Genomic DNA, 12,500 nt, shown 5'->3' on the forward strand with positions numbered 1-12,500 from the left:
AAACTCAACCCTCAAAGTCAAAGGCCATGCCCATAAAAATAGCGAAGCCCAACATCCAACTCACAGTACAGGGTCAACCAATATATAGAATGGGTCGACACCTATCAGTATCTAGGAATCATCCTGGACACACACATGAATTTTAATGCTGAGGTCACTTACTTGAGAGAGCGAACTGCGGCCTGGACGGCAATCCTCAGGTCGCTAACCTCCCTTTCTGGAAGAGCCAATCTGCAAGTCCTTCGCACATACTATGTACAGGCAGTCAGATCAGTGATCGATTATACCGCACCTGCACTCACAAATCTATCACACTTTTCATGTTGCCTTTTGCTTCATTGAATTTATTCACATAATATGCAAGTTTTGCCTTTCTTATGATACTGGTAAGCATTGATGAGTACCTTTTAGCTACTTCCTTTGAAACTAGGCCAATCCTAACTTTCTTTTCATATTCATGTTTCTTGTTGATTGAGTTGAGAATGCCACTTGTGAGCCATGGATTGTTTAATCTTTTGTCAGTTACTTGCTTGGTAAGAAGGGGACAATGAAGGTTGTAGAGGCTTAGAGTTTTGGAGAGGAAGAGGTTAGCTAATGAATTTATATCATTTATATCACTATAGTATCATCAACCCAAACTGAGCTGTTTGCCATACAACAGGCATTTGCATATGTGATTGCACAAAACACTCAAAATGCAATCATACACACAGACTCAAAAGCTGCACTTCAAATACTAGGACAAAAACAGTGGAAAGATAATGTGGAAATAATTACCACCATTTTGTATCTTGGAGCAGTCGCTAAAGGCAAAGGACTCAACATAACTTTAAACTGGATCCCATCCCATATTGGAATCCCATTAAATGAAAAAGCTGATGAAATTGCTAAATTGGCAACTCGTCATCCAGTGATACATAAAACAATTCAACCCAGCCTAGAGAACATAAAAAACATCATCACCAAAAAACTCTCACATCTCAACAAAGCCTACCTGCACCAGAGAATAGCTGAAGGTTCGCCATCTGCAACATGGTATCTTCAGGCAACCAAATTAGAAAGGTTCAATATCCCAAAAGGAATCCACAGGGAAATAGCAGTTAGGCTATATAGACTACGTCTAGGTTACAGATGCAACTGGGAGATTGGTGAACCCCGACAGAGAGAGTGCATCTTCTGTCAAACTGTCACAGAAAAGCCATTACTTCACTATCTTCTGGAATGTGAAGCAACCAATGACCTTAGAAGAGCTTTAAGAGTTCCTGAATCATGCAGTGGCCACCCTGAAGCCATCAACACAGCCACTCTCCTGGTCAACAAAGGTGTTCAGCAGCTGGACACCCCTCATAAAGACTGTGAAACAGTATCCCCAGAATTCTTGAAGCAATTCACATAAGAATAGAACAACCTGCCATGAACACCCAAATCACGGAACTATTTACTCTACCCACCATGAGTGTAAGCACAAGACCAGAACATAACTTTCTCTCTTCTCCCTTTTTCTGTTCATTGTCTGCTCCTACGCTCCCTTGCTATCCTCTTCTTATTCTTATTACTATCTCCTTCTCATTCGGTGGTTATAATAGGAGCTGCCTCGTATGGGCCAATAGGCCCTCTGCAGTTCTTATTATTACTACTATCCCCTCTACTACACCTTACTTTGTTGCCAAGAGCATATAAGCAGCAGAATAGCAAATATTAACTAATCTACTTTCAAGTGTGGTCTAGAACACACTTGCGAGATACTGTACCGACTCTCAGTGCGCTCAACTCACACCATTGTTCAGCAAGGTTTCACCTACATACGTCTGTATGCTCGACTAAATATGCCACATATAATCAGGATTCCTCCCTTATGTTGACCAATCCACACACTAGAAAATGAAGGAATGACGACGTTCATTCGTCCTCCAGCACGGCGAATGGTTGGAAGTCCTGATGATATCTGTAGGCAGTCTTTTCAAAGTCTTCTTACGACCCCTGTCCTTTATGACACTTCAGGACGAATTTTTACTGCTGCTATTTCTATTGAAAGCTTTCTATTCTGCGTATTTCAGCCTCAAATACCCGTTGCCTCCATCTCCCCATTTCTCTCTCTTTCCTTCCCCTCTCAAGCAATCATGAAATGTGACACCCAAACCTTGCCCGAAACGCTGTGCACATTAATAGGTTTAGGTATTGTATGCACTAGCTCTATCTATAAATCCAACATTATGTTTGTAACTCATCTATGTATGTACATTTACCTGAATAAACATTTTGACTTGATTTTTTACCATCCCAAACAATAAAGCCCAGTACTTGTCCTCCATACCTACTCAACTTTTAAATCACACATCAATACACAACACTCGAGTGTTTAAGGTATTTTATATTGAGAGTATGCATGCCTTTGTATTATGAAATCATATTGATGTGATGTATCATTGAGAATTGGATTTAATCAGAGGATTCAGTGGTATCCCAGGTGGCATTAATTTTCACAAAGTAGTTGCATGGTGGTCTACAGTGCTAGCTTGAGAGTACCAAGTGAGGGGTTCGAATCCTCCTCTTGGCTACCACTTTTTTTTTTCCAGTGATAGTTTCAGAGGGTTGAGAAAAACACAGCATGAGGAAAATATTTAATATACAGTAATCCAGTTTTATTGTATTAAAAGACAAAAGTATATGCATATAAAAATATTAGTTTAGTTTATTTATTATGCACAACATACCCATCCTGTGAGTGGCAGTGGAAATTTTTAGAGGCACATAATGGGCTTATAAATGAACAACAAAATGCATGTAGTTATAAGAATCTCTGTAACTAAGCAACATAATTTGTGTGGTCAATTCATGTAACCAAGCAACAGGACAAAAGTAAGTAAGTAGAAATTTAAAAATTTAAAAGCCTATCTTGTATCTATTTGTTAAACACAGAAATCACAATAGCGTGATGCCTTAAATCTACGATTGAGGTCAGTTGAACTCCCGGTTGGAATTCTTTTGCCATGTCGTAACACAGTCCATTAAGGCTCGTGTGGGATCCTCTCGGACATAGGTTCGAACCCTCATCATGGCCCTTGTGGATTTGTTCATTTGTATCTATTCATTTTGTAAATACATGTCTTCATCTTCATCACTTTCTAAGAGCTCCAAGAAAGGCTCATAGACCTCATTTGGCTGGTAGGAACTAAATAAATGTTTGGCTTCAGTAAGCTTGTCAGCACATTGCTTTTGACCCTGCTTGAGAAGAGCCAATAATCCACGTTTCTCTTCTTCTGACAGAATTGGGTTTTCAATGGTGTACGTGTTAGAATCCTGGAATATAATATTTAAAACATCTTAAGAGTCAAATATATACTGTACCTATTTAGTTGTACATAATGCAAATATATAAAAGTATAGATTAAGTAAAACAAAAGGATACAAATAATAATAAAAACCATATTCTCCACAGTACCACTCTTGAAAATTGAAGTGTTTCATAGTTTAAATGTGAAAGGTGATGGCAATATTACTCTGACTAATTGAACACATTTAAGTGAGTTGAGTGTTTTGAAGATCTAAATTGCAAAAAGTATTTTGAATTTCTTACCTTGCAGAGACATGAAGGGAAAGAATCACATTGTAATTCTTGAATATACTCGGATATTTTGTCCCTTTTCTTTTTGTAGTACTGTAACCATGTTATCATTTCTTGAATGGTTAGTGATTCCTCCTCTCTACATCTCTTCTGGAGCTCAAACTTTTCCACTGCACTTCTTTTTTCAGTCAGGGACACTATAATGCAAAATGAAAATACAGTATGTGATTGACAAATTATAATAATGGGAATCATTTGTGAATTAAACATCATTAAAAATTGTATCTATAAAATTTACCTTTAGAAAACAAACTCAATTTAATGGTATTGCAGTCTTTCCATATATAAAAGTAATATTAATACAAATAATATATAAATATTTGAAAATGCTGAGAAAACTAATGAATCATTAGATCTTGTGTAAATACCACTTGTGTTTTGATGAAGCAATAAATTGTGCCATGGAAGGATGCCTGTTAAAACATCTGCTTCAGACAAATCCGGATGGTTCTGATTGTAGATTTTTATGAGATCTCGTAGTTTTTTTTTCTCAACTTCATTTTTGTTTCTCAATACAGCTCTCATTTTAGATGAAACTGTAAAGTTTCAGGTTGTTATCAAATATTTGATTTGCACCAATAGTATTTTACATAGAAAAACTAATTTAACAACTGTGTACTGTATTAATGTTTAGGTTTCAGTGAACAAACAAAAAAGCAATTAATGTCTACCTGCATAAGTGGTAATCTGATTTTTGCGATGCCTTATATTCTCTCCATATGCCTCGATCGTATGCTCAATGTTATTGGCAGAGGATCTGTTATTTAAGGATCTTGCAATGATCAGTAATTCTGATCTCCATTTCTCAATAACAGATTCTGGGACATTAAGCCTGTGAATCTCATTTGAAACTGCTGCAGCTGTCTCTGTGGCCTATTTAAAAATAAATGCCATCATATTTATTGTAAAATTTATGTTCAGAGTTAAACGAAGTCTTTTGAACTATCCTTAGTGCTTTGTCAAGGTCTGAGTATGTGTTTTTCAGATTCAGACCTTGACAAAGCACCAAGGAGTGTGTGAAAAGACTTGGTGTAATTCTTTACATAAATTTCCCAAATACACAAGTGGGTTTTTATCCAATTTTACTTTGTCTATGAGAAGAAAATACCATTAGTATCTTATAATAAGATTAAAGATAAATAAAAACATGTATATACACTTGATTCATTGTATAGAACAATTGTATATTTATATATAATTCTATATTTTCATTGTATAGAACAATTCATATGTTAATACCTTTCTGAATCTGGCAACTAATGCCCGAGGCATTCCATTAATTTTTCTGTGATTCCAAAAGAGTGCCCCCTCTGTCAGTTCTTCTGTACGCTCTGTGGAAATAAATTTAGTTATTCATTGACATCTTAATACTGTGTGTCTCAAAATACTGATTGGAAAGTAAAAGGATGATGATATTGATGCTGTCTTAAGTGGAATGAATTAATTGTTATTTCAGAGGAAACAAAGAACTCAAAAATAGTGGTAGAGTAATAAGATTAAAAATATCAGGATGTGAAAGAAAGCATAAAAACAGGGACAACTTGATTTTTCAAACAAGGATTATACATGTATATGTTGGTTGCATATGAGTATAATGCTACTTTATATGAGCCAAAATGCCTTTCTGCAATTTCCTATATTCTTATATTATTTTATAACATTATCTGGATATATATAACCATCAAATATTACCATTGTACTGATTTGATTGAAAGGTACAAAATTTAGAACTAGATTAAACAAAAATTAACACATACCAGCTTTAAGCATGTTCTTAATGTTGTTGTTATATCTTGAAAGGTAGGAAAATACTTGCTCTGCCTCCTCCCCAGATGTCAGGCCACTTCCTTCTTGCCACCGCCCTCCATACAAAACCTTTGACATAATAGCATAACGTTTGTTAAAAACTACCTACTGTATTAACAATTTGCATTTAACATAGATAAATCCTTACATATAAGAGTTTAAAAGAAATTATATTTTCCAACTTACAGTAAAACGAAGTCAAAATATTATTACAGTATTAGATTATTTACCTGACAATACCAAGAATGTCCTTTGGCATGTAGGACTCCTAAAAAAGGCTTTCCTTGCCTAAGTGAGAACTTCTGTTCTCTTGATGAAATCTTTAAGGCCCATGGCCAGTATTTACAGATGATATCCTGGCATATGAAGGACACATTTTGTAAACGGTTCATTTGCAAATAGTGGGCATAACTGTAGAGCTCTCCCTGATACATATTTAATGCAGCAAGAATAATTCCATGTCGACAGGAAGCCATGCTTATGCCAGTTTCATCCAAACTTCTAAATGAAACAGGTTTATTTTTGGCAGCTTTCAATGTCGACACTCCACACATATGGCTACTCTGTTGGACAAAAGTAAAATTATATATAATTATATATATATATATATATATATATATATATATATATATATATATATAATATATATATATATATATATATATATATATATATATATATATATATATATATATATATATATGTCGTACCTAGTAGCCAGAACTCACTTCTCAGCCTACTATTCAAGGCCCGATTTGCCTAATAAGCCAAGTTTTCCTGAATTAATATATTTACTATAATTTTTTTCTTACGAAATGATAAAGCTACCCTTTTCACTATGTATGAGGTCATTTTTTTTTATTGGAGTTAAAATTAACGTAGATATATGACCGAACCTAACCAACCCTACCTAACCTAACCTAACCTATATATATAGGTAAGGTTAGGTTAGGTAGCCAAAAAAATCTAGGTTAGGTTAGGTTAGGTAGGTTAGGTAGACGAAAAAACATTAATTCGTGAAAACTTGGCTTATTAGGCAAATCGGGCCTTGCATAGTAGGCTGAGAAGTGAGTTCTGGCTACTAGGTACGACATATATATATATATATATATATATATATATATATATATATATATATATATATATATATATATATATATATATATATATATATATATATATTAGTCATATATAAATGTAATTTTTTTTATGTAATATTTTTCATCATTCAATATGCATTCCATATATTTTATAGATTTTTTTTAACATGATATAGTTAGGAACCATCCAATTAATATACATTATTGATAATGTCTCAAGCTAATATATAAAGGTACTCTTCAAATATTGTATGGGTAAAAACCTGGTATTAGGTCTTAGGTTTCTATTTGAAAATCTATTTTTAGGCTTTCGAACAGATGTAAAAATATTCTTACTTGAGTTTTAAGGTTCTGAATAGTGGAAACGTGATCTTGAACTTCTTTGTCACAAGCGAAGATACCACCAGAATAATATGAGTTTCTGATCCCTCTGGAATGATATTAAATTAATGAATGTTCATAGTGTGAGACATTTTGATGACAGTTAAACATCATTTCACTTAAAACTAATTCAACTACCCAAGCTGGCATTCACATCATAATCCCTCCTATTCTAAATGAATGTATATAGTGAAATAAATATTTTTTAATTAGTAAAGCCTTAGTCCAAATAAAAAAATTTAACTGAAGTTGAAAGGCAAGTAATAAAGGTGTAATCAGTTAACAATTAAAAAAATTCTGATTAAAAGTTGCATGACACTATATAAATATTATACAGTGCTGTGTTTATAGTACTACAAACATATTACTACACCTTACATTATACCTTAACAATAATGAGCAGCATTAAATATTTTAACTTGAATATTTACCTCCCAACTTTGTTGTAACGATACAGTTTCTTGTTGCCATCAATATGTACAGCCACAGGTGTTGTATCACATGCAGGGCACCCCTTGTCAAATTCTCCTTTTATTCTCCCAAGTTCATACTGATGGAAACGCCATTCAAAGAAGACTCTTTTTGTTGTTTCAAAATTGATGGGACCATGCTAAGATGTAAAATGTGTGTAAGTAATTATCAAAAAGTGCCAAGCAGTGGCATGTTAAGCAACAGACTATAAATACCTGCAGGAAATGAAAATATACTTACATGAGCATTACATAAAAAGAGAAATTGTTAAAGATTGGTAATCCATTTCCATTTCTTATGATATTAGACATATATAAAATATATATTTAGAATATTCATGCTATTTATTAATTTAATAATATTTAACCCTATTTCTTAAATAATGACACTGCATTTGCTTAGTAACAAACTTAGTTTTTAAGCTTATACACCAATTTAATACTTGCACTATTAAAACAGTAATGGTATGAAAACTTACACGCCCTCGAGAAGCACCAAATAATTCCAGTGCACTAACTAATGCCTGAAGAGAAGTTCCAGGGCTGCTTCTCTTGAGAAAATGCCAGGAATCCAATAGATTTATGCTGTAGAAAGTGCTACTATTTCTTCCAGTTGAATAAAAACCAGACTGGTGCATGGCTTTCCCAAGTTCTTCATCTACATATCCGCACTTGCACCTAAATATTGGGGTATACAGATCATACCTTCCTGCCCCCCCCAAAAAAATAAAAAAAATTGAAGTAAAACAATTTTATTTGGCAAGGGATTCAAGTGTGGCTATCAATATATGTGTAAACCAACCCATAAACAAGTCTCTGTATGGTTATAAATACGTACATGTATGTGATATAAATACGTCTTCATAAGTGAAGATACAGTGGTAAAGAGAGTGAAGTATAAATGGTTATATTGATGAAGACTGTAGCCTCGGTCACCTGAGCAATGCCAGCTACCAATACTAGTATCAAATAAATGTTTCTTAAAGTAACCTACCACTTAAAGTTACAAAGATGCACAAATTATTGGAGCTTAAAGTTGTGAACTTGCTCTCACTGCAGTTTGGGCAGGAATTAGGTGGATGTGCTGGTACAACAGGCTCTGGTAACAATTAAATTTACAAGATCAGCTATGCAGCAAAATAAATACATGTTTCAATCATTACATTTTAAATTACTAATAATTTTTTTAGCATTAACTGGAGTTACATGAAAGATTTATATTTAATAACAAATAAAAATTCATTTATTTAACTAAAAATCTGTAATTAATGAGGTAATCAATAATTAATGAGGAAAATGACCAATACAAAAACTACTAAAAAAATTACATGAACTAAATAAAATTTTAAAACACTGCTTGGTTCAGGATAGAAATGAGAGTATAAGAAACAGACTACAGGTACATTACTTACTCCAGTGAATGACATTCCCATCTGAACACACAGTTTGTGTTGGGTCTAAAGGCTCGAAGAACCCATTTTTCCAGCAGAATCGCTGGTGGAAAGGCATTACAAAATGCTGCTGCTGATCACATTTATGACACAAAAAATGAAAGCAGTCTTCACATTTTATGCTTGCCTCACAACTTCTACATTGTACACAACATTTGCCTGGTTTTCCAAAAAATAATGTAATTATGTACTTTGAATGGTAATATTGGATTTAGAAATATTGTATACCAAGTTTAAAAATGACAAACATCTAAGTGTATTCAGAGATTGACATTAATCATGCATTTCATAATTACATTGAAATTTATCCATAATTACACACTAAAGATGTTATTTACCTTTATCTGGAACACCCAACTTTGACAATGTCCAGCTAAACAGCATTGACCTACGTTCTCCCCATTTAATCTCACTATTTTTTCTTCTTTTTTGCCAATCAGAAATGCTTGCTTGAGATTCATAAATTTCCTCCAGTTCTGCAGCAAGTACTTTGAAATATGGGATTCTAAATTAGTCAGGAAAATCTTCAAGAGCAAATAGATGTAATAAATAAAAGTGTATTTTATACATATTATATAAGCATCTAGAACAACTGACAGCTTTCAGTAATGTGTTAGTTAGACTATGATATATATATATATATATATATATATATATATATATATATATATATATATATATATATATATATATATATATATATATATATATATATAGTAGATACTAGGTACTAAGATTATATAACATTACATAGTTCAAATAGGGACGTACCAGAATTCAATGATTTTGGTGTTTGTTCTGCAGCTGGTAAATATGTTTGACTATATGTTGGTACACTAGTTGAGAAGTCAGAACTTTGAATGTGTGGAGGTGAAAGAGAAGCAGGCAGAAGGGCTGTTTGGCAGAAAATCAACCTTTAAGTATGGTAATTCCACAACACTTTATCTATTTTTAATTTGTAAACTATCTACATTTTTTTGCTGTCTATGACCATCGCTGCCCCTATCTCCACCGAACACCGGTGTATTTGCGGCTATGCAAGGGCAGACCAATATGGCAGCCATGGCCTAATCTGTCATAAGACACAGGGAAAGATTGCCAGATATGAAGCAGTCAATGACATTATAAAAAAAAGTTTGGCTAGTTTGGTTCAGATGTAATACAAACAAAGAGCAACGGTTTCAAGTTCAACAAACCAAAATGTAGGGCTGACAACAGGAAATTATTTTTGCCCCAGAGGGTTATTAACACATGGAACTGCCTACCCACCAGAGCTGTAACTGCCAAAACTGTGCTGAATTTCTAAATATACCCAAAAAAAAGATCATAAAGGCAAATGGGGGGAATTTCGACAAGCCGCGGGCTTCCTGTACTCTTCTAGGCTACTAGAGTTTGTGGCATTCAGGTAAATATCTGTTTTCAAAGGAGAAGTTGACTATAACCTTGGATTATCTATAAACAAATTTTGAATAATAAAACACCAAAAACCTAAATAATTTTAAGTCTGAGGCAAAATGAAATCTACACTAGCAATTAAACCTATCATTATACTATGATATAGGAACACACAAACATGGGTCATGGAATAAATAACTAAATAAAAATTACCTTCTGATAAGTTTGAACGTTGTGTTTGATTGATTTCAATAATCCTGCAGTAATTTTCTCCTTTTCCTTTCTTGTTTGAAGGCTTCAGATAATTTAGGTTCTCAATATTTAAACTTCGCTTCATATATTCACATTTTTTCTGGAGAGCCGAGTTTATTTTAAAATATTCACGATGAAGGTTCTCTTTAGCTAAAATTGCTAGTGTCTGGAGACCTTCTGGTAAAAAAATATACATTCTCAATAGGATACATTATAACTGTAGCAAGAGAAGCTACATTAAATGTTTTGATGTAATTGTCTAAACCAATAATCAAAGTGATAGAAATTATAATGGGATGATGGATTTCAAGCCAATTATGCTGAGCATAGAAAAAAAATTCTGTTGTTATTGTTAAAACAAAGACTTACTGTATTACACAAGGTTGTAAACTTTGATATTAATGTATTATAAAGGCCATAATCAAATGATTTTATAAACAATACCATCATTATTGTCTGGAGTTATTCTTGGTACATCTGGTAAGTAAAGATAGTTTTCAGGAGCCAAGAACGAATCTGCCAAAAAAAATATTGGACGTTGTACATTCCAATTTGTTACAATAGCCTAGTACTGCATACTAATACAAATTAAAAAACAAATTGGAAATAATAGCTAGGCTAACCTAACACAATGACATAACACATCTTTATTTGTAATTTTGTCAAAAGCTGATTAAATGTTTTTTTACCTGCTAGTATGCTGGCTGGGGTCGATCTTCCAGGCATATTTATTCTACTGACTTGTGGTCTTAATGCTGCCGCAGTAAAAGGATTTGTGACAGACATTGTACTGCTTTCTGTATCATCTACCTATTACAAATACAAATACAATTATTTATTCAGGTAAAGTACATACATACAAGGTAAGATACAAAAGTAGATGGATTTATAGATAGAGCTAGTACATACAATGCCTAAAGCCACTATTACGCAAAGTGTTTCGGGCAGGAAAAACACTAAGACTAAAACTTAATACTAAAAGAGATTAAAGTATAAATTGTGTTGAGAAAAAATAAAAAAAAAAATGGAAAAAAAGGGAGGGGGGGGGGGTGAAACATGGCAGAAAAAAAGTAAAATACAATTTGGTCAACAAACAGCATTGTTTTAAATAGAAGAGATGGGTTGACATTTTGGGGGTGAGGTAGGTTACATTGAGTTAATTAGCTAGTACTTAGTTTTTAACTTAAACTGGTTGGGAGAGGTACAGTCTTTAACATAATTGGGAAGGCCACATTCGAGGGCCCTTGATTTGTAAAGCATTTCTAGTTTAACTAAGTCGTACTCTTGGAATATCAAATAGGTATTTGTTTCTGGTGTGGTGCTCATGGGATCTGTTACAACCTTCTAGGAAGCTTATTATAAAAACATAATTGATAAAAACAACATGCTGCATACTAAAAACGTATTAGAATGTGTATACCAATATGCAGTAAAATATATTCTTCCTACACATAACAAGCAAAACTTTAATACTGCAACAAGTTTTTGAAAATTATTTAACTAAACAGCAATGAAACATTTGCATTCTTTTCAATTAGTAAAATATTACATATGAAGGAATTATTTACATAAATGCCGAGAAAACTTTACATACCATGCCCAAATCTAGGATCTTCTTCTTCTTGATAGTAGGTGCAGTTTGCATGAAGGATTTGTTCTCCCGATGACTGCAAAATGTAGGATCACGTGTGTTATTGTTTTTGAACGAATGATCACATGTTTACATTCATTGCGATGAAACTAACAACTTTTAATTAAATACATCTTTTTATATCAACTGTTTTACTTAAATTATTTTCTGTTATAGGTTCTAAATATAACTAATATTTGCTTCTTTCTTATGCCATTTGTAATTAATGTCATAAAGCTTTATCATCTGAATGCACCAAACTGTGCCTTTTCATATTTCCAAACTGAAGTCGAACACCCGAAAATGAATATATCCATGAAAACTGAATCACGTCCTACTATTTGGAGAATTGTTAGTTCTTTTTCATACTAATATGTCTAGTTTGTGTCA

General features: G+C 33.2%; 1 protein-coding gene across 7 annotated transcripts; it reads right to left on the reverse strand.

The window, feature by feature from the left end:
* Positions 1-2,765: 2,765 nt before the first annotated feature.
* On the reverse strand, positions 2,766-12,234 carry LOC123747608 (uncharacterized). Of its 7 annotated transcripts, none has more exons than XM_069337663.1 (15): positions 12,075-12,173; positions 11,170-11,286; positions 10,925-10,996; positions 10,442-10,657; positions 8,377-8,481; positions 7,862-8,091; positions 7,344-7,522; positions 6,868-6,961; positions 5,662-5,994; positions 5,383-5,500; positions 4,865-4,956; positions 4,297-4,498; positions 3,994-4,161; positions 3,578-3,762; positions 2,770-3,300 (listed from the first exon to the last, which is right to left on the reverse strand). In XM_069337663.1, exons 2-15 carry the CDS (start codon positions 11,264-11,266, stop codon positions 3,085-3,087), a joined length of 2,307 nt encoding a protein of 768 aa, XP_069193764.1. In that variant the 5' UTR covers positions 11,267-11,286; positions 12,075-12,173; the 3' UTR covers positions 2,770-3,084. The 7 variants fall into 7 exon arrangements, with proteins under 7 accessions (XP_069193768.1, XP_069193764.1, XP_069193766.1 ...); XM_069337661.1 differs by having other exon boundaries at positions 2,771-3,300; positions 11,170-11,290; positions 12,075-12,224; XM_069337665.1 differs by lacking the exon at positions 3,994-4,161 and having other exon boundaries at positions 11,170-11,290; positions 12,075-12,224.
* Positions 12,235-12,500: the final 266 nt, after the last annotated feature.

Source organism: Procambarus clarkii, chromosome 38 (assembly GCF_040958095.1).
Source record: "Procambarus clarkii isolate CNS0578487 chromosome 38, FALCON_Pclarkii_2.0, whole genome shotgun sequence".
Taxonomy (NCBI): domain Eukaryota; kingdom Metazoa; phylum Arthropoda; class Malacostraca; order Decapoda; family Cambaridae; genus Procambarus; species Procambarus clarkii.

Bases quoted from the DNA above. Each gene is read 5' to 3' on its own strand.
- LOC123747608 (XM_069337661.1), bottom strand. From the start codon at position 12,125: ATGCAAACTGCACCTACTATCAAGAAGAAGAAGATCCTAGATTTGGGC. The intron at 10,997-11,169 runs GTAAAAAAACAT...TTTTTTTGGCAG, and splicing joins CCCAGCCAGCATACTAGCAG to ATTCGTTCTTGGCTCCTGAA. The intron at 5,995-6,867 runs GTAAGAATATTT...TTTGTCCAACAG, and splicing joins TTCAGAACCTTAAAACTCAA to AGTAGCCATATGTGTGGAGT.